General features: G+C 55.9%; 1 protein-coding gene across 1 annotated transcript in view; it reads right to left on the bottom strand.

Moving 5' to 3' along the window:
- Padi2 (peptidyl arginine deiminase, type II) overlaps positions 1-17,875 on the bottom strand; it is a 40,475-nt gene extending 22,600 nt beyond the window's left edge. The window contains exons 1-4 of the mRNA XM_013033085.1: positions 17,725-17,875; positions 8,476-8,659; positions 7,194-7,266; positions 577-638 (exon numbers count right to left, since the gene is read on the bottom strand). Coding sequence (XP_012888539.1) covers positions 577-638; positions 7,194-7,266; positions 8,476-8,659; positions 17,725-17,816 — 411 coding nt within the window. The 5' untranslated portion in view covers positions 17,817-17,875. The remainder of the gene's footprint in view (positions 1-576; positions 639-7,193; positions 7,267-8,475; positions 8,660-17,724) is intronic.
- Positions 17,876-22,150: the final 4,275 nt, after the last annotated feature.

Below are 22,150 nucleotides of genomic sequence, written 5' to 3'. Positions count from 1 at the left end.
GCTTTTTTTCTTAAATTCAAGTTTGGCACTTACCACTTGAGCCACAGCTCCACTTCTGACTTTTAAAAAAAATTTTAAAGTAGTTTACTGGGGATAAGATTGTCACAGACTTGCCTGCCCAGGCTGGCTTTGAACTGTGAGCCTCAGAACTCAGCCTCCTAAGTAGTTAGTATTACAGGCCTGAGCCACTAACACCTGGCTATACCCTCTTAATTTTCAGATAAAAGGAAAGACAGTGGGGCTGGAGGCATGGCTCAGTTGGTGGAGTGCTAGCCAATAAACCAAAGTGGCAGGTACTGAGTTTGAGTCCTGGTCTGGGACCTAGAATAAAAAGAAAAGGCTGAGCAGTGAGTGCAGATGGCTTTCTGGTGTGGCCTCTGTGGCTGGTGCATGTCTTCTCAGTAGGTCTGGGGCCTAGGGTGGCAAAATGGACTGGGTATCTGCCCAGTAGCTGACCCTTGGGGAGCCTGCCTCAGGCCTCAGCCTCCTGCCCTGGGAAAAGTGAGCTGTGGGTCTGCCGGGGCTCGAGGCCTCCCGTGGAGTCTGGTCCGGGGCTCCGCCGGTGGACACAGCTACCTTTTTCGGGTTGTTCTTTTCCACCACGCCATCTCGGTCCGCGTCCACGTCCAGGGAGATCTCTGGGGACGAGAGACATGGGTGAGCTGCTGAGCATGCCTGCATGGCACAGATACAGGGGTGCAGCGGGGTGCAGCTGGACAGGGGCCCCTGGCGAGGTCATCTTCCTGCCCCCCTCATGGACACCCTCAGTGGACACAGGGCACCCCCTCAGGGGCCACCCACCCGCACTGCTCCCATCCCCCTCCCTGCACACAGCTGGGGGCCTCGGTGCAGAGGCTAGGTCATGCTGGTGGCAATGGCAGAACTGGGGTACACAGGGCTGCTGTGGCCTGACTCACCCATACTTTGAAATAGCACAAATACAGGACCTCTCACTACCTTTCCCAACCTGTCCTGGGCATGTATATATCTAAAGGTATATGCCAGTGTGTGTATGACTCTGTGTGTATGTGTGTGTGTGCATGCATGCACGCGCACCGGTCTGTCTGTGTCTCTCCCAGAACTCTCAGGGCTCTAGATCCCATCTTTAAGGATGGGGGGGGTGTTTCCTGTGGTTACAAATTATGTCTCTACCTCCTCTTGATCTGAGGGTGATCTAGTGTCCCTGTCTACTCCTTTCTCTCAAGGAAGGGACCATGATCACTCCTGGGCCTGCAGGAAGACCAGCTTTCTAGAAGCTATGGGGGTAATATGGAAAGTTCTAGCATCAGTCCATGGGTTGAAGCCTTGGTTCTTTGCTTCTGAGCTGTGTGACTTTGGGCAGGTTAGACAACTTCTCAGAGCCCATGTCCTCACTTGTACGAACAGCAGGCTCTTTCTAGCAACAGCCTGTTGCACGATGTGCAGTGGTATCAAGGGGGCCCGTGAATGTTGACAATCCCGTGGTCATGAAAACCAAAGATCCCTTCAGTACTGTCAATGGAGGCACACTGCTTCCAGGCAGAGGCTGGCAGGGGGCGGGCATGGCTGGCAGGCACCGGCTGTGCCACTGGGGTGTGGCCGGTTATAAGCGGGCTTGTTTCAGGTCAGCATGACTTGGACTATGATGGGAGAAGTGAATGCATCCTCCCCTGGTCCCCTTGGCAGATACATCCCCTACCCCATGGGGTGAGGAGGGTCTGGCACAGAAGGACCCCGGTGTCACCTTCCCTGGGTGGCTGTGCCTAACCAGGTCTTCCTCCCTTCCTAGCCTTCCTTTGACCCTGGCGGTGGCTCTGCTGGGTAGAGGACAGCAGGAAGGTGGAGGCCCTGGGGGGAAGCAGCCTCCAGGGAGGCCTGCCAGGAGTGTTGGGCTGTAAAGCTCCTGCACCCACTCTTCCCACCAACTGCCGGCTCAACACGGCTCTGCGGGACGCCTGCCACGGGGCTGGATGAGGGACACACGGCAGACATCCCCAGGAATCTATGGTCCTGGGAGGGAAGTAGCAGGACGCCCAGTTCCCAGGGGAGCAAACCCAGGCTTGGAGGAGGGGGGGGAGGGGGCAGCATGAGGTAGGTAATGTGGGAGGAAGAGGGAGGGGTGCAGATCCAGGGAACAGCAGGGAGGTGGTGGGGCCACCCGGCCTGCTCTTAGAGGCCTAAATGCAAGAGTGTTAGTTTTGGCTCCCAGACCCTCTCCAACTTTCCAGCTTGCCACGCTCCTCTGCCAGCAGTGGGGAACTTCTCACGGCTTCCTTACCAGTGAGGCTCACATCCACCAGACTGCAGAGCAGAGGTAGGCCCAGGTGGGCTGCTGGCTCCCAATCTCTGCTCCTTGCTGTGTCCTTCTACCTGGGTGCCTTGCAAGAGCCAAGCTCGTGTGTGTGTGTGTGTGTATGTGTGTGTGTATGTGTGTGTGTGTGTGTGTGTGTGTGTGTGTGTGTGTGTGATTCTAAGGGTTGACTGAGGGCCTCATACTTGGTTAAAAGATAACACTGAGTTACCAGTCGGTTATGGGGCTTGAACTCTGGGCCTGGGCATGTCCCTCAGCTCTCTTCATTCTCAAGGCAAGTGCTCTACCACTTGAGCCACAGAGCTACTCTGGTTTTCTGGTGGTTAATTGGAGATAAGAGTCTCACGGACTTTTCTGCCTGGGCTGGCTTTGAACTGCAATCCTCGGATCTCAGCCTCCTGAGTAGATGGGATTACAAGCATGAACCACCAGTGCCCAGTTCCAAGTTCACTTTTGAAGACCCAGCTCTTGCTCCCCTGAGCAACACAGCTGGAGGAGGTGGCTATAGCCCCGTCTGACCATCCAGTTGCCTTTATCCCTAGGCTGAAAAGTCTCATGCAAACTTCTTGCAGTATATGCATTCAAGCAGCACTTGTGGGAGGAGTTATAGAGTACTTATAATGCTTTATTATATTTTAAATTTCCTTTTTTTTGGAAGGGGTGGTGGTGGTACTAAGGATCGAACTTAGGGCCTTATACTTGCTAGACAATGCTCTAACCACATGAGCCATGCCTCCTGCATTCATTATTTTCAAAGGTTTGTCTTCCTTTATGCCTTGGCCAGGCTGGGCTCTGATCCTCCTATTTGTGTTTTCCCACATCACTGGAGGTGACAGGCCTGTGCCTCTGAGCCCAGCTACCAGCTGAGATGGAGTTTTGAGAACCTTGGTGCCCACGGTTGGCCTTGAACCTTCATCCTGAGCGCTGCCCCCCGAGCTGCCAGGATGACAGGCTTGAGACACCACACCCAGCTGTATATCTGGAGGCACAGTTTCAGTGTGCAGCCCAGGTTGCCCTTGAACTCTTAATCCTTCGGCCTGATCTTCCAGAATGCTGGAACTGCAGGTGTCCGCCACCGCACCCAGCTGAACTTCTTAACTTTATTTTTTTAAACTAATGTAATAATTATAGCTGCAAATTGAAAAACAAAAAATACCAGACTCCTTCTAAAGAACACCAGCAGTTCCCTGCCTGGGTTCGTCTCACTGCATAATATTGAATAGTGTGTACTTCTCGCCATGCCTGACCCCTAAAGACAAGACAGCCTTCTCTGCCTTCCTATTAGGGAATTGGGCCAGCTCATAATCCGGCTTCCTTGTCACCTCTTCCATCACCCACAAGGGCTCTCAGTATCTCTCTTAGGACCCATAGCACTTGCCATGGCCTCCTCTGGGTTCTGCCCCCCCTTAGAGCCCTCCTCAAACTACAGCCCCCCCCAGTTCTCTCCACAAGCTTCCTCACCCTGACGTAACCCAGTCCCCAGGATGATGCTTACAGGAGCTCTGCCCTCCCCAGGGGAGGACACCTGTTTCAGGCCCTCTAGGTTCCAGAGGACATTTCCCAGAGGCTCCAGATCCTACCTCAGCTCCCCGGAATAGCCCCAGGGTGTCAGGTGACATGGGGTGTGGGGGGATTAGCGGGAAATGTCACCAGGATTGGGTTCAAGGCAGGCTGAGGCCCCCTGGCTGTGTTTTGGCCACTCGCCAGCCTCAAGCATGGTGACAGTGGTGGCTGCCCCTTCTCTACCCCACCCCCGCCTTCTTGTCTTAGGAGTAAGTTAGGGTGCAGGAGTGGGGGGCTCTTCCTTTCCCCCAGTCTGAGGCTCTGGGAGGGGGCACAGGAATGAGCTCCTGGGGAATGCTCAAAGTTCCTGAGCCTAAGTGCCTTCTGCCAGGACCACAGGAAAGATGGAGGGGAGCAACCTTCCTTCTCCGACCCCAAGCCCATGCTCCTGCATGGGGAAGACCCTGGAAATTGCAGGGATGGAAGGCTTGAAGGTCCTCCATCGGTAGCTGGGGACAAGTGGGACTAGAGGGGGCGAGCTACTTCTTCAAGGTCACACAGCGAGTCCTTCCCAAACTGGACTCGGGACCCAGAGCCTGATTTGGCCAAGGGATTTTGCAGGTTTGTTACCATATCCCGGGAGGAAGACTGGGGACAGTCTTTCATTCTCTTCCTTGAGAGGAAGGGAGAAACAAGCATTTGAGTACTATCTGTTCTGGGCCTATGGCACAGGCCCTTTGCATATGCCATGCCAGTGCAGCTTTGGAAGCACTGTGCAAAAACTCTCTATGTATCCACTTATCAGATGAGGATTCTGAGGCTCGGGGGGCAGTGTACTAATCTGGCTGGAGGGGCAGAGCTGGAGCATATTTCTGCCCATCCCAAGGCCACGACTGCCTGTGCCCAGTGTGGTTTCAGAACAAGGTTCAGGTGACAGGAATACAGGTATCTCAGGGGTGTGTGTGTGTGTGTGTGTGTGTGTGTCTCACTGTCCAGGGACAATGGCATATCTGCCACTGAGGTATTGCCCCTGAGTGAGCTCAGGGGGTGGGAGGCCTGGGAAGGAGTGGGTGTGTGGGGAGACATGGAGTCCACTGTTCCCTCAGAATGATCGGCTAGCACCTGCCAGGGTCACTAGTGGGGCCGTAAACATAGGTTCTTAATTAACCACCAACAGAGCTGGGGGTGGGGCTGTGGTTCAAGCGGTAGAGTGCTAGCCCTGAGCAAGAAAAGTGGAGGGAAAGTGCCCAGTCCCCAGGTTCAAACCCCAGAACTGGAACAAAGAAAGAAAAGGTGGGGGTGGAGGGAGATACTTTTCTATCCCATGCATATAAACGACCTGGGGCCGATGGCTGTAAGTAAATAATTGCGAGGTGAAAATCCTTAGCCTTGGGCAGATGTGGTCTTCTGGGGAGGGAACCCTGCGCTCCTCGGAGAGGTGACCCGAAGGGCCAGCTTCCCGCCTGCCCCAGGGAAGGAAGAGCCCGGCTCTGCCGCCTCGCAGGAGGTGATGTGCGGCAGCCTCCCTCTGCCTTGCTTTGGTGGATGCCTGAAGGGCGTAGCGAGCCCTGGGGTCACCTTCACTGGACAGGCCGCTAGCCCCAGTCCCTCCTGCCCTCGTCCTCAGGTGTCCGGGCTCTGTGGGGTTAGGTTTCCTCCAGGAGTCATCTGACACAGGCGATGTGTATGTGAGCGCTCACTATGCACTCACGTGCCAGGGCTGGGCACGGCCGGGGGGAGTTTGGTTACCATCTCCCAAGGCCCCCTGAGGTCATCCTGAGATTCTCACCCCAGGCTGGGTACCCCGTGGTGCAGAAAAGAGGGGCAGGGTGACTCTCACCCGTGCCCCTGGGGGCCTCAGTTGACGAGAAGCAGAGGAACACTGTGTAGTTAAGGTACCAAGGGCTGAGGGGGGCAGTGTGGGAGTTAGCTGTCCTCTAGGGAGGAGCCAGGGCCCCCAGAGAATGGGAGATAATGACAGGGGGGGGTTGACATGGTGACCCAGCAATCACTTTGTCTGGTGTAGAGAGGCCTCGCAACTCTTCTTGTTTTCACTTTTTCTGAGCCTTGCTTCCCTCATCTGTAAAATGGGTATAACGTGCAGATCCTAGAAAGAGTTGTAAGAATAGACTGAGAGCCGGGTGCCGGTGGCTCATGCCTGTCATCCTAGCTACTCAGGGGGCTAGAATCTGAGGGACTGGGGTTCAAAGCCAGCCTGGGCAAGCAAATCTGTGAAATTCTCATTTCCAATTAACCAGACAAAAGCTGGAAGTGGAGGCATGGCCCAAGTGGTGGTGCACCAGCCTTGAGTCAAAGAGCGGAGCAAGAGTAGGAAGCTTGGAGTTCAAGCCCAGGACTAGAGCACATGTATAAAGAACAGACTGAACTCATGGCAGAAAGATGTGCGGTACTGGAGCCTGGCACCTCACTCTGCTCGGCAAGTAGCCAGCATCCTCCTCCTCCTCCTCTCTGTCCTGCCTCTCCTCCTCCCCATCATCGAAGCACAGCCCTGGACACGGCTTTGGCATGCAGTACACCAGAGGCGCTGTGTTTTCACAAATCACTCAGCACATCGTTGGCACGCAATGCCTGGTAGTTCCTGCCATGTGGCAACACCTCTGTAAGCCACGCCTGGATGGACCAAATGCCCTTCAGCAAGATCCTCCTGGCTGGCTGTCATTAGAAAATAACTCAAGGTCTGGAGGTGTAGCTCAGGAGGTGGAGCACCTGCCTCGAGAGCTGGCAGTTCTGAATTTAAACCTCAGCATCGCCACCAAAGGGAAAAGTTTATGCGACAGGGCCCAGTAACTGGAGATCCAGAAGCTCTGGCCCTGCCCAGAATCTGACCGTTCACCAAAGGGTCCAGCAACTCGGGGGCAGGGGGGAAAGAGGGAGGAGGGGGACAGTGTGCAGGCATCTGGCCCTGCCCAGCCTACCAGGCAGGACTGAGAACCAGGGCAGGGCCATGTGGGACAGCCACACAGGTCTAGGAGGAGGTTATCTTTGAATTCTAGACTCAGTCCCCCACAGGGTTGTGTGTGATTTGATTACATTTCCTAGCCTCTCTGAGCCTCACCACGCTTGTAAATCTAATGAAGACCATGCATGAGACGAGTTAAGAACCAGGTCTGGGGTTGGGGGGTGGAGGGAGAAAGCTGGGATTGTCAGGGACAGCAGGAGTTCATCTCTTCTCCAGCTGTAGGAGAAGAGGAGAGGGACAGGTCTCTCCCCCGCCATTTTTGTGGCCTAGAGAGGCCAGGTCAGACTCAGGGTGCACCTCCTCCTGCAGGCAGTTTCCTGCACAGAGTAGAACCAAAGCTGCCCAGTGGCACTGAGCAGCGTGGCAGTGCCAAAGCCCTGGGAGGGCAAAGGTAACCAGGCCACAGCTATGCCAACTCACCGATGGCCGTGAGGAAGAGCCCAGCCTGGTCGATGGGAGCGTTTCCCTGCTCTTCGTAGTAGCTCACCGTGACCTTGGTGACAGGGACACATGGGGACAGAGAGAAGGGTAGAAATCATGAGTTATCATGGGAGAGCCCAGTGTGATGCTGCCATGCCAGAAAGATAACCCCAGGGTGTATCCCCAGCCTCTGCTCCCCCTCCCCCCACAGGCCACACGGTGTGCCTACCTCCGTGGGAGCCAGTCCGGGGGCAGGGTGGAGGCTGTCCCTGGCTGATGTCTAGTGCAGTCATTCATGTGAGCGTATGGTCACGTTCACATAGAGGGAACCCAATGGGGGCCTCTCTGGCCATGGGTACCTAGCACCCCACTTTATAGACACCAAGGTCGGGGTATTCTGAGGCCCCCCGGCTCTCTGTCTGGCCTCTGAGCCCTTGATATAGGGGAGCCCCAAACCAGATGTGCAGCGATGTGACTCTAGATTCCTGATGCAAAAAGTATGCAAACTGTCTTAATTTTTTTTAATATCGATCATGTCAAAATGGTAATATTTTAATGGATATTTGGGATTTAGCAAAATACATTATAATGAATTTTGCGTCTTTCTTTTTGCCTTTCTTTTGTGTGAGTGTGTGTGTGTGTATGTGCGCACACACGCGTGCCAGTACTAGGGCTTGAACTGAGGGCCTCAGAGCTGTCTCTGAGCTTTTTTGCTCAAAGCTAGTGCTCTACCCCTCGAGTCATAGCTCCATTTTCAGCCATTTGCTGGTTCATTGGAGATAAAAGTCTTCTGGGCGGGCTGGGAAGGTGGCTCAGTGGTAGAGCGCTTGCCTTGCATGCCTGAGGCCCTGGGTTCGATTCCTCAGCACCACATAAGCAGAAAGAAAAAAGCCGGAAGTGCGCTGTGGCTCAAGTGGTAGAGCGCTAGCCTTGAGCTGAAGAGCTGAGGGACAGTGCCCAGGCCCAGAGTTCAGGCCCCACGACCGGACCCAAAAAAAAAAAACCAAAAAAAAAAAACCAAAAAAAAAGTCTTCTGGGCTTTCCTACCCAGGCTGATTTTGACCTGTGATCCTCAGATTTCAGCCTCCTGAGTAGCTAGGCTGACAGGTGTGAGCCACCAGAGACCAGTGACCCAGCACTTGGCTCTTTTTTTTTTTTTTTTTTGACATAGCAATGAGAGTACTGGACGGGACATGTGGCTTGCACTGTCTCTGTTTGATATGCTGCTGTGGCTAGGACCAGGACTCCCCTAGCCGTGAAGGATGGCCCCCCCTCGCAGTACCTTGTCACTGCTGGCCTCTGTGCTGGCCTGGCTCATGGTGAGCCGCAGCGTGGTGCTGGGAGAGAGGGACCAGCGCAGCTTGCCGTTGGTGGCCACTTCCTCGGCCTCCCCGTCCTGCACCACTTCCACCTGCACACCCTCGGAGTGCTTCAGGCTGAAGGTTTGGGCCCCGGCTGGAGCCGCACTGTAGGGAAAGAAGACAGGAGGTGAGGGAGCGGGGCTGGAGTAGACAGGATGGGGACTTCAGGAGAGAGTGCTGGGAGAGACAAGCAACCTGTCTAGGAACCGCTCTGCTGCTCTGGGTATTCGGCAGTGGGCTGGAGCTAGTGTGGGGTGGTTGGTCAGGCTGTGGATGTGTGGGTCTCAAGAGGCCACCAGGCTGCGGTTCTCTGACCCTGGGAGTTGGGCTCAGTGGTAGAACTCTTGCCTAGTAGACACAAGGCTCTGGGTTTGCTACCTAGCACAAATACCAAAACAAACACAAAGAAATGCCAACTGTAGGCTGCAGGGGGCGCTTGGAAAGACAGCCCCCCCCCAATGGAGGAGACGGGGAGGTGGTGGGGTCTGGTGGACCATTCCAGGTGTTTCCACCTGGATATTGGCAGTGGAGCTCAAAAAAAGAGATTCCAAGCTACTCTATTTCTCCTCCCACTGACCTTTCCAAGGAAGGTCTTCAGGCCATCAGGGAGACGCTGGCTGACCTGAGGTGGGTCCCTCATTGGCCTGGACAGATGCCTCTTCCGTGCCCATCGTTGGCTGAGGTCCAGAGTGTGGGCAAAAGCCAGGGATTGGGTATATGTGGGAGATCTAGGTTTGGTCAGGGTTTTTTTTTTTTTTGGGTCCGGTCGTGGGGCCTCAACTCTGGGCCTGGGTGCTGTCCCTCAGTTCTTTAGCTCAAGGCTAGCACTCTACCACTTGAGCCACAGCACCACTTCCAGCTTTTTTCCTTTTGCTTATGTGGTGCTGAGGAATCGAACCCAGGGCCTCATGCATGCAAGGCAAGCGCTCTACCACTGAGCCACCTTCCCAGCCCCGGTTTGGTCAGGTTTTGCCCCTCCTTGCTATTGGTGGAGAGGCGTGAACATATCCCTGTGCTGACGGTCTATCCAACAGTTCATAAGACAGAACCCTTCCTGTCCCCTCTCCCATCCCTCCAAGGGACGGGGCTGCTTTATAGTTATGACACTGCCATGTGCCACCTACCTCCCTTGGGCCCCCCTCCACCCTTGGCCTCAGAGCCTGGTGCAGGCTGGGTACACTACGCACCCAGCCAGGAGGGAGTTGACAGAAGCCTCTTCCAGGGAGGTGGCTGGGTGCAAAAGACCACCGATAATGTTTGCTGGGGTAGTCTCTTTCTGGCTATGACAAAGCTTCACCATTTACTGTCTTGGTATAAGTAATCTCCATTTAAAAATAACCCTATTAAGAAAAATGTCAGAGCTGTGCTACAGGTGGGACATGGGTTGAGAAACACCGTCAAAGTCTGAGAAGTCAAGGACTCACTCAGGCCTGGGACATTCCTTTAGGGCAACTTTCTCCCTTGCCTGCCAACCTGCTGGGTAGCCTTGGGCAAATGGCTTTCCCTCTCTGTTACAAGGAGTGTTGAATGGGAGGGTGAAAGCCAGGGCAGCGGTGGTCAGGGTAGAGGCAGAGGGGTAGACCCTGGGCAGTGAATTAAACCAGAACTCTGTCTGGTTCTGATTGCAGCCTCTGCAGACAAGGCTACTTAGAAGAAGGTGTCGCTCTCATGACATTCCTGTCGGATGTCATTCCTCTGGCCAGCGAGAGACCTATGGAGGTCCCAGAGGGCCCACAGTGCAGCTCCAGGGCCTCCTGCCCACCCCACAGCCCGGCCTTAGGCCTGCTCAGAGCTAAGCCAACAGCTATTCTTGGAGCAGCCCCGAGGCCCTGGCAGAAGTGACAAAGGCTTCCATTGTGCCCCTGCAGATCCTGTTGGCTGCCTTCATCCCAGGAAGATCCTTTTAGAAACCTGAGCATCAGGGGCTGAGGCAGCCCCGGGGTCCCTGGAGGCGGTGGGGAAGGGCCCAGGACATCAGAGAGGGAAAGGAGCAGGGCTGGGGGGGTGCTCATGACCCCCCCACTTACTGGAAAGAGGACAGGCTGCCAGACCTAGACCGAGGGGTTTGTTCTGCCCTAGCACCCAGGACATGGCCGTGCCCTAGGGATGCTTTGGCAATAGATGAGTGAATGCGTGAACCTTCCCATCTTGGCTTCTCAACCTGTATTACCAGAGCGATGTTTCCAGAACAGAAGTCACATCACTTGTGTGCACTGGGATGTTCCACGGCTCCCCAGCACCCAGCTCTGCAGCCACTGCGTCTCAGCAATTCCCTGCGCAGCTCAGCTCCGCCCACTGCACATCCTCACACCTGCTGTCCACCCAAGATGCCGTCCCCAGCCTGGCGCGCGCCCACCTCTTCCTGAACACCGCTGCCTTCCTTGTCCTTTTCTCCACGAAATTGGACAAAGGGAGCGGGGTGGTAAGGAGAAGAACTGGCAGTGGTCTGAGGCGGGGATCGGCATGGCTGTGGCTGGAACTGCGGAGCCAGGGGACGCGTGGACAGGAAGTGGTCCCAACTAAGGGGGGGCGGGCCCTCCGCTGAGGGCATGGGGAAGCCGTGGACACCTGTCCCTCCACACTGCAGACAGTTCATCCAGGGTGTGGGGCAGGGTTTCAGGAGAGCAATAGCAGGAGGGGAGGGACGAGCAATCCGGTGACAGCAGCCATGATGGTGGCTTGGGACCAGATGGTGGCCATGGTGATGGGGAGAAATGACCAGGCATCTGGTGCCACACCAAGGACGTCTGTTCAGCATCTCCCATGCTGTGTGCCCTGGGGGAGTCCCCCAGCCTCTCTGGTCTTTGCCGAGTTAGTGGGGGAAGGTCACTGGCTTGGCGTGGCCTGGCTGGGCTGGGGAGGCTCATCCACCCCAGCCTCCTGGTTGGCATCTGGGTGTCTTGGCTTGATTATCAGGTTTGGGCCTCATTAACACCAGCCGGGATTCACCCCCCCCCCCAGTGACCCTAGCTCCTGGCAGCCTGGGTGTGACATCCCGAGCTCTTCACACGCCTCTTCCCCCACCTGGCCGGCACAGCAGCCTCTCTCGCTGGCTGTCAGGAGCCTCTCCTTAGGGCTGAAACAATCTAAGGTATGGCCCGCCCCCCTGAAACCTTCAATGTCCTCTCATAACCAAGTCCAGCACCTGAACAATTCCTCCAAAACCCCAGTTCCAGCTCACTGATCCCCGGGCCTTATGCTGAGGGTCACTCCCCCTCCCAATGGTTCCACTTTCTGTGGGGTACATTGGTTCCCTGGGGGCACTATCTCCTTCCCTCTCTACACCCCCGATCATCTTTCAAGACCCAGCTCAGTGGCCTCCTCTTCCAGGAAGTCCTCCCAGATCCAGTTACCCACAATACATCTCTTGCTCCTTTTGCAGGTGACTCAAACCCTGGCCGAGTTAAACGTTTCTCTCCAAGTTCTGAATGGGCAGAGGGCAGGAACTATGACTCATCCCAACTGTTCTCCTCCTCCTCCTCCTTTCTTTTTTGGTACTGGGGCTCGAACCCCAGGACGTTGCCCTTGCTAGGCAAGTGCTTTGCCACTGAGCTACATTCCAGCCCATCACATACTGTTTTCATGGTATAATAAACCCAACGCCAATTCATGGCAATTGTGTATGGGATCCCTTGGACCACCTGCATCCCGTCACCCCCCCCCTCAATCCTCCCTCCCACCTTCCATAAACCCACAAGTGAGGTGCAGCCAGCTCGGGGATTTCTGACACCATATTTCCATCCTGACTCAAAGCCCCAGTCAGCAAAGCTGCAAGATGCCAGCGCCTCCCTAGAGCCCCTGGGCCCTGGCTTGAAACCGGAGCCCTGGAGAGGCCCTGCCAGGGCCTCCTGTTTAGAACCGAGGGCTCCGGGTGTTGTTCTGATTTATGGAGCCACGGGACCTGGCTTGTCTTCCTCCCTCCGTCATTCTGTCAGGAGTAAGCACTACTCTGCCACCTCGGCTACCTGCCCTTGACCTTCTACAGCCCCATCCCTGGAGGTTGGAGGTGGGGACGGGTCTGCTTTTATCAATGGCTACATCCATTCATTCACTCACTCAACCTGGGGCACTTCAGTGGCTCAGGGCAGGAAAGGGAAGGAGGAGGGGCACCTGCCTAAAATCAAGTCCCAGGGTGGCAGGTGGGCAGAAAGTCAGGGGCCTCTGTCCCCCACCCCTCTCTAGCTGTGCCACTTGGGACAAACACCGATGACCTGATCTCCCTGACTTCCTGTCTAATTCATGAAGGGCATCTATGACTCAGGCCTGCAATCCTAGCTACTCAGGAGGCTGAGATCTGAGGATTGAGGTTTGAAGCCAGCCTGGGCAGAAAAGTCTGTGAGATTCTGATCTCCAATAAACCACCAAACAGCTAGAAGTAGAGGTATGACTCAAGTGACAGAGTGCCAGCCTTGAGTGAAAATTCAAGCCCCAGTACCAGCATGAACAACAACAAAACCCCAAAGAACAAAATAAAAAATAAATCACATGTAAATTATTAAATAGAACTTGGGTAGGCTAGAAAAACATTCAGAAGGTTTCTGGGTATGAAATAACTGTTCAGAATGTTAGTGGGTAATTATAAGTAAATAATAACATCTATAAAAGGAAAAGGAGGGGAAGGAGAGAGAGCTCACTGTAGGGCATGGTCAAAGAAGGCTGCTTGGAGGAGGTGATGTGTGAGCTGAGCCCTGACTGATGAATGTCAGGCTTGTAGAGGTCTTGAAGGTAGTGTTCCAAGCAGCAGAGCAGCAGGAGCAGCAAGTGCAAAGGCCCTGAGGTGGGATGCCCAACAGTATGCATGGAGCCAGTGTGTGTGCAGGGGCAATGTCTAGGAGATGGCAGGGGAGCCCACCACATGCCCAAGCCCTTATCACCCAACACTGCACCTTCCACCTTCCTGGCCTTAGTCCTAACAAGATGGCTAAAAACAAACCTCCAGCCTTGCTGAAGCCAATTACAAGACAGAGAAAATCTGGAAGGACTTGGGGAGTGTCTGGGGAGAATTTATACCCTCTGGGATCTTTCCCAGGGCAGGATGCAAGTCTAGTGAGGTTTTCCCCAGCCATCTACCAAGCCAAGTCTAGGAACTGCCTTGGCCCCTCGGCCTTGGTCCTACAGGAAACGGCCAGCCCTTGACTTAGGAAACCCAAAAACAAAGAAAAGAGGAAGGAGGGCATCACCCCCACCTGCCACCGCAGGGATTCATTTTAAGTTCTGATGTAATCCGGAGACTGACTGTGAGACAGGGGACAATTGTTAATGGCCTCAGGGTACAGGCCCTGGCCTCTCCATCTGAGAGCAGTATTGGGGTGTTTATCCCCTTCCAGAGGTGGGAACCTGTTCTCTGCCAAGGGCCATTTGAACACTGATATAAGGGATGTGTACGCTGCCAGGGGCCCAGGAGAAGGATCTCCAGGCACTGGTTTGTGAGAGGGAGGACTGAGCAGCTTGGCTACTCTGTGCCTATGCTCCAAGGATGCCCTCCCTCCTCCTTCTCAACTGGGGAGAGGGGGCCTATGGATGGTCCAGGTCAAATCGGATGAGGACCCTGGCCAGGCCTGGTGAGGTAACAGCATGCAGCTAAAGGGATCATGGGGGAGAGTGGGCAAGGTGCCTAAAAGATGAGCATTTCAGGCCTAGTAAGAAGGGAGCATGCCGGCTGGGAAGGTGGCTTAGCGGTAGAGTGCTTACCTAGCACACATGAAGCCCTGGGTTCAATTCCTCAGTACCCATATCAACAGAAAAAGCTGGAAGTGGCAACGTGACACAAGTGGTAGAGTGCTAACCTTGAGCAAAAGCAGCTCAGGGACAGTGCCCAGGCCCTGAGTTCAAGCCCCAGGACTGGCAAAAAAGGAAGAAAGAAAAGGAAAGAAAGAAGGAAAGAAAGAAAAAAGAAAAAAGAAGGGAGCCTACGTATCTCTATTAATGATCACAAAGTATGTTCTCTAGGGGAAAAAAATCCCTACTTCCTCTGTGCATCTAACTATAACTTGTTGGGGGCTAGCCATCAGAATGAGGCTGGGTCAGCGCAAGTATCCCTGAAGGAGACTCCCGTAAGGGAGGGGTCACTCCTGTTGATCTGCTCTGCAGGCCAGGCTCCGGTGACCCCCCTCCCGGGCAGTACGAGGGCGGCGTATTCCCTAACTGTGGTTCTATTGTTGGACACAAGGACCTTCTTTGTCTTCTCTCTCTGATTGAGCCACATCTGGATCTCTGGAGGCCCATAGAGGTAAACTGATTGGCTTAGAGCCACACAAGGAGGTATAGGTGTAGCATAGATGACCACAAATCCTGCCTCTGTCCACAGCCCTAAGCCCCTCGCTATCAGGAAGTCAGCTCCAGCTGTGTTCTGTGGGGGGCTGTCTTGCCTTCACCCGGCCTCTAGGGTACATAAGGCCTGTTCACTCTCCTTTATGACTCCAAAGGAAGGATGGATCTGAACATGTCTCCCTCCCTAACTGGGCTCAGAGTCCCTTGCTTTCAGGGACCTGCATCTGGGCCCGGCAGGGCTCTGCGGGAAGCAGAAGGTCGAGTGGGAGTAGGTGAAGTTTCCATAGGCTTCTGGTCGGGGGGGAAGGACATTAAGTCCACCTGCAGCTTTGGGGTTCCAGAGAATGGAGCAGAGGGGACAAGCATACAGTGAGGTCAGACAGACCCGCATCCTGTGTGTCGTCGGGCAAATGGCTTCATCTCTCTGAGCTTCACTTCCCCATCCACCAAATGAGGCGATCCAAGAACAACGTCCAGCATTAGGGGAGGGTGAGTGGTGGTGGCTTGGTGCCACCACCTCCTGCTACGATGGGCTCGATGTTAGGGATTGTATTAGGGGTCCTGGCGGAAGTCATGTCTCTGGGTTCCAGAGCAGGGGGCCTTCTGTTAGACTGGTGACCTCAGCTGGTGGGGAGCAAGCTGTTGGGAGACATTTGGGTGATGGCTGGTGGCATCTCGTAAGTGGAGACCAGGGAGGCCTCTGAGTGTCCCCTCCATGGAGAATTCTCCACCCACCCTGAATGTGATGGGGCTGAGGAGCCCTGATCTAGACCTGGGTTGTGGAGGACACTGAGGGCTGGCACTGGTGCCTGCAGAGAGCATGCAGCGGGACGCTGCAATGTGCAAGCCAAGCACATGTCAGGTTTCAGACTGAAGGTGAAAAAAGGTGATCTTCCCATCGATCACATACTGAAATGGCGAGATTTCACGTACATCAGGTGAAATGAAATGTAATAGGAAACATACCTGTTGACCTGGTTTACCAGGTAAACCTGTTTACCTGGGTGCTGTCTCTGAGCTCTTTTGCTCAAGTCTAGTGCTCTACTACTTTGACCCACAGTGGTTTTCTGGTGGTTAATTGGAGATAAGAATGTCACGGACTTTCTTGCTCAAGCTGGCTTTTGAACCATGATCCTTAAGTCTCAAACCTTCTGAGTAGCTAGGATTACAGGCACGCGTCACCTGCAACTGGCTAACTTTTTTTATTCTTTATTTAAAAAATATTTCAATTCTGAGAGAGAGTCTGGGCTCTGTAGTCCAGGATGGACTTGAACCCATGCTTACCCTGTGGTATTGACTCTTGGTGGTGGGGGAACCTCAGGTTGGGTGTCTTAAGGGAGAAGGGAACCATTACACTTCTGCCCCCTGTTTGAGAGAGGTTGAGTTGGCACCTATGCCACTCTGTTCTCGCCAGGCTGGGCCTCTCTCAGCCAGGACAGGGTAAGGTAGGGGGTCTTGAGCATAGTCCCCCTTTTTGCTCTCCACTCCCCACTGGGGCTTCTGGGGCAGCACCCAAAGTGCTTGGACAAGCAGGCGGGTACAGTGACAGCTGTGGCTTAAAAACCTGAGCGCCCTGGCTCTCAGCCTTCTTCCTGCTGGTGCCCAGTTCAGAGCTGGGGGTGGAAAAGGGAGGGGCACGCTTCCAGGTCACTGGCGCCTGGACCGACTCCCATGTTAGGTTATGACCCTCAGGGACAACCCAGGCCTCGCTGAGGTTTACAGGTGGGACAGCTAAGGTGAACACTGAAGCAGAGGCCAGGGGTGGAGGAGGGGACAGAGGCCCTGGAGCTGGATAGTATGTATCAATGTGGCCAGCACTTGCTGTGGAGGAGGCCAGAGACTGGGCAGGTGGGCAGGGCTGCTGGGGCCACAGGAATTGAAGGAGAGAGTGGGCATGGGAGGGCATGGGGAACACCACAAGCGTGGGGTTGGAGGGAGCCTGGGAGAGTCAGGTCACTCCATCTTTGAGAACAATAAGGCCCAGGGAAGATAGGGAACCCACACAGGTCACCCACACATGAATCCACCTCCAGTACCACGTGTCCCTGGGCCCAGCCCTGAGCCCACACTTTAATGCTTGTAACAAGCTCCAAATGTGGCTCAGCCCCCAGCATGACCCCACAAGGAGCTGGTCCTAACCCCCACTCACAGGGGTCACACCTTCCCCAGACCCCACCCCCACACTGCACTTGGCCGGTCCTTGAGGCTGGAGGCAGTGGCGGAGCCCTACCCTCTGTGCTTGCAGTCCCAGGAATCCCGCAACCTCCTCCAGGTCTGTGGACAGAGAGGAGAGCAGGGGGACAGGATCCTGAATCTGGCGTGCCCTTAAAGACCCCCACCCTGGCACCCTGAATCCCGGGGCCTCCCCGATGAAGTCAGGGAAGCCATCTGGGGACATGGAGCTCACAGCCAGTCCTTGGGGACAGCAGCCCCCATAGGGTGAAACTGGAGCCCTAGCAACCCCCAGGGCCAGATTCCACCGCGGGGGCAGTTCCCCTCTGGTCCTACCCTGTCCCCAGAAAATCTCTAGAAGGTTCTCCGGAGTGGGACAGAGCGGTGGAGTGGAGTCTAGGCCGGGCCAAGGGGAAGTGAAAGGGAGGTGGGTGGAGGAGCTTGAGAGGCCCTGGTGGGAGGGGTGGGGAAGCCTGGGGCTGAAGGGAGGGGTCGCGCACTGGGGCCGCATCTAGGTGGGGGGGGGGAACGGATGGGGATGTCGGGGGGCCAGCCGCAGCCTGGGGACTGTCAGCTTTCCGCGCCCCCCAGTGTCTCTGCAGCTGGAGTCGGGCTGCGGAGGCTCCAGGTCCCGGGAGCCTCCCCGGAGCCGCGGCCGCAGGCGGAGGGGGCCGGCCGGCCCGGGGGCGCGCGGCGCCCGGCTCACCTGCAGAGCCCGCGCGGCTCACCTGTACACGTCGGTCCAGAGCTGCGTGCCCAGCACGTACACCGCCTCCACGCGGCTCCCGTACTGCAGCCGCACCGTCCGCCCGCGCAGCATCTTCTCCCGCGGGCTCGTCCCGGGTGGGGCCCCGGGCACCTGACTCAGGTGAGCGCACAGGTGGGCGTGAGCGAGCGCTCGGGTGGGTGAGCGTGCAGGCCAGCGCGCAGCCGCCGTCCGCCCCTCAGCGGCCGGCGCTCTTATCGGCCGCCTGGGGGGCGTGGCGTGGGCGTGGCGTGGGCGGGGCCTGCCGCCGCCGCCCGCCCTCAGGGGGTCGCGAGCCCGTCCGTCAAGCGTGGCCACGCCCTCCCCTGCTCTCGCGCCCCTCCCTCCCCACACCGCTTCCCGGGGTGATGTCTGCAAGCAATTTTTCTTTTCTTTTCTATATTTGGCTTATGACTTCTCCCATTCAATAAACCCCGTCTGCCCTCCGGATCCCCCAGCTTAGTGGGGGCGAGGCATGCAAAGGAACTGCCACCAGAGGGTCCGCAAGGTGTGGGGGTGCCTAAGTCACTCTGAACCCGGGGGGGGGGGGGGGGATGGCGGCGGGCGCAGGGCTGGCAGAGCCCACAGCTCCGGGGTGGGAGTGGAGGGCCGGGCCCCGGGCCACCCCCACCCCCGGAGCAGACGAGCTGGCCGAGGGCCGGGAGGAGGGGGGCGGCCTGAACCGTGTTTATGGATGGAGATTTGGGTGGCACCCGGTGGCGGGCGGGACGTCCGGGGAGGGGTAGAGGGCACGAGGATCAGGGCTGGGCGCAGGGAATGTCCGTGTGGAGGCCAGGGGCGGGTGACACTTGCAGGGGATCCGAACCACTCCCTGCCCCCCTGTACCTGGCGCGAGGCTGGAGGAGGGGAGGCCTAGAAGGAGGGGTGGGCGGAGGCCGCGAGGGGAGGGGGTGGAAGGGGCGCGTGTTACAAGGGAGGGGGAGGATGGGGGCCCTGGGAGGCCCAGGAAGGGGAGAGCTGGTCTTAAGAGGCACACCAGCCCCCTCCATTCCCACCTTGCCTCCCAGGAGCCCAGATTAGGAGCTGGTGAAGAGTCCAGCTGCTCCTGGTAGCCGGCTCTGGGAGGAATGTGAGTGTGGAAGGCGGGGAATAATGAATCCTGGGGCAGGGGAGCCATTGCCCCCTCCAAGGCATAGGTGCAGAGAGCTAAGGAAAAGCAAAACTTCTGATTGGTTCCCAGCGCCCTCCTCCCTGCCCCTGAGGACACTTCCGCCAATCAGGCGACAGCTGGTGCACTGCCACCTGTCAGAGCTGCTGGTGAGGCCTGTAGGGGTGGACACTGGTCTGGGCACCCCTTGCTGGGAGCAACTTTATTTTAGTTAATTCATTAACGTGCCTGTCCTAGGGCTTGAACTCAGGGCCTGGGCACTGTCCTTGAGCTTTATTTTTGCTCAAGGCTGGTGTTCTACCACTTGAGTCACAGCTCCACTTTTGGCTTTTTGGTGTTTCTTTGGAGATAAAGAGTCTCATGGACTTTCCTGCCTGGGTGGGCTTTGAATCGTGATCCTCAGATCTCAGCCTCCTGACTAGATAGGATTACATGTGTGATCCACCAGAGCCCAGCAAGGGGATCTCCCTTTAATGCCTGTCTGTGACCAATAACTGCACATATGCAGATTCTGCCCTTCCCACATCTCACCCACTGGGAAACAAGGCTCTAAAGTGGGGTGAGGTCACGGGGTCATTTATTGTCCCCCTCCTTCCAAAGCAGAGGCAGGTCATGACAGGATCCATGGCAACATTAGGCAAAAGCCATGATTCCAGCAAAGCAGAATCAACCCCTGGGTTCTCACAAGTGCATGCTTTCTGTGCCTCAGGTGCTGTTCTAGGCAGCACTTCACCCATGACACCTTGGGCACATGCACCCACGGGTACATAGAGTGTGGGGAATTACTCCTGGCTGCACAGTTGCTGAGGTGGCAGAGCAGGACAAAACTCCAGGCCATGGGGATGAAGGCAGGAGTGGGGCAGGTGAGGATAGTGGTTTTGGTCCATGTTTTGCCACTTGTCCTACCATTCAGAGCCCCATATTCTACATCTGCAGATGAGGTGAGCTTAAGGATGTTATTAAATGAGATGGAAAGGTCTAGAACATTCTGGAAGAAGCTGGCCAGAGAGGAGCACTTGGGAAACAAAGCCCTCGGCCCTTACACAGTTCAATCGTGTCTAGCAGTCTTCATTCAGGGCTCCAGGCCTGGGCTCTGGCTCACCCTGCTGGCCTTAGTGCTTGGGTGACCGGGCAGGAGTTTGCTGGTGCCCAAGGGTTTAAAAATAACTGGAGTGGTCACAGCTGTTGGTGGATTCAAGGCCGGAGGTCTCACACACCATGGCTATGCTCGCCCACTCTGCCCTTCTCCGGGGGGGGGGGAGGGACAGGCAGAAAAGCCAGCAGGAATCTCATGGTGCCTTTTGGGGACTGCCAACAAAGGGCAGGCTTAGCTCCAGCCAGTTCCCGGCATTGATGAACTCCCCTGCCCCCAACTCCTGCCCTTGCCAAGCGGGAGGGCATAGTGCCTGGATGGGGAGGGGGCTCATCTGCACTGTCCCCTGCTGTGACCCTGGGGGGGTCACTGGGAGTGGGGAGCCTGGTTGGAAGGTGACTAACGCCCCACAGGCCTGCTTCAAGCAGATGGACAGCTCACCCAGGGTACCATACAGGCAGGAATTTAGAAAGAAACTTACAAGTCAACACCCAGTACGATGGCACAGGACCTGCCGCTGAAGAAGACCCCTGAGCAGGTTTTTGAGTTGGGTCTGGCAGGGCTTCTCCAGATGCACACGATGGCGGTAAGGAGTGATCACACTGGCTGAGCCCGGTGCTGGGCCGGGAGTGGCCTGCAGAGCTGCCCAGGCCTGCGCTCATTTCTCCTCACACCAACCCTATGCCGCGAGGATGGTGTCAGCCTGGATTTGCAGAGGTGCCAACCTGCCTAGCAGACTTGGGGTCAGGTCTGGCTCACCCCTTTGCTAGCTGGGGTCCCCTTGGAGCCTCGGTTCCTTCCCCGGAAATGGAGGCAGATGTTCCCCAGCCTTTATGATCACAGGAAAGAAGAAGATGCGGAGTGAAGTGCTGGGCGCACTGTGGGCTGGCCCAGAGCCATGGCCTCGCCCCAGGGGGCGCATGGGCAGGGATTGGAAAGCTTTGTAGAAGGGGCCTCTGGCTGGCATTGCCATTAGAGGCTCTGTGGTGTGAGCCAGCGCCCAGGCTTCCGGGCTTGGTCTCATAGTCACGGGAAGCCACAGGAGGACTCTGGAATCCAGCGATGGCACGGCATGGGCTTTAGGGGAATCAGTCTGGCTGATTCAGATGGAATAGAGATTCTGGCAGGAGACCAGAGAACCAGGCCATGGTGCCCTGGACCTTGGCGACCCCCGAGGGCACCGTGACATGCACACACTGGCCCACAGCAGCAGCAGCACCGCATGCTCCCACCCCCTCTCCTCCCCACCAGCAAAGAAATGCCACCCCCTGGTCCCCTTGGGAGAGGGCTCTTAACTGCTTTGAGCCCCAGCCCTCACCCTGAAGGAACTTTCACTGGGGTGGTGCATGGGGGTGGCGAGGGTGGCTAGGTGAAGCTTTGCTCTAATGCCATATGTGGGTGTGCTCAGAGTGAGCATGGCTGGGGCATCTATCTGTCTGTCTGTCTGTCCATCTATCCATCCCCACTCCGGATATGTGTGTGTGTGTGTGTGTGTGTGTGTGTGTGTGTGTGTGTGTGCACATGGGCGCAGTAGAGCTTGAGCTCGTCCTAGGTGTTATTCCTTAGCTTTTTTGCTTAAAGCTGCTGCTCTATCGCTTGAGCCACAGCTCCACTTCTAGCTTTTTTTGGTACTTAGTTGAAGATAAGAGTCTCACAGACTTTCTGCTCAGGCTGGCTTTGAAACAGAATCCTCGGGGGCTGGGCAGTGGCTTAGCGGTAGAGTGCTTCCCTCACATGCATGAGGCCCTGGGTTTGATTCCTCAGCACCACACAAGCAGAAAAAGCTGGAAGTGGCGCTGTGGCTCAAGTGGTAGAGCACTAGCCTTGAGCTGAAGTGCTCAGGGACAGTGCCCAGGCTCAGAGTTCAAGTCCCATGACCAACCAAAAGAAAGAAAGAAAGAAAGAAAGAAAGAAAGAAAGAAAGAAAGAAAGAAAGAAAGAAAGAAAGAAAGAAAGAGGAAGTGGAGTTACAGCTCAACATGGTAGAGTGCTTGCCTTGAGTGAAAAAGTTCAAGGACAGCACCCAGGCCCTGAGTTCAAGCTCCACGACTGACCAAAAAAAAAAAAGAAAAAAGAAAAAAGAAAAAAAGAACTTTAAATATGAAGAAAGAAAGAGAGAGAGAGAAAAACAGAATCCTCAGATCTCAGCCTTGTGAGTAGCTAGGATCACAGGCATAAGTCATCAGT

This window comes from Dipodomys ordii, unplaced genomic scaffold, assembly GCF_000151885.1.
Source record: "Dipodomys ordii isolate 6190 unplaced genomic scaffold, Dord_2.0 Scaffold6, whole genome shotgun sequence".
Classification (NCBI taxonomy): Eukaryota; Metazoa; Chordata; class Mammalia; order Rodentia; family Heteromyidae; genus Dipodomys; species Dipodomys ordii.
This window is presented reverse-complemented; position numbering and strand designations above follow the sequence as displayed.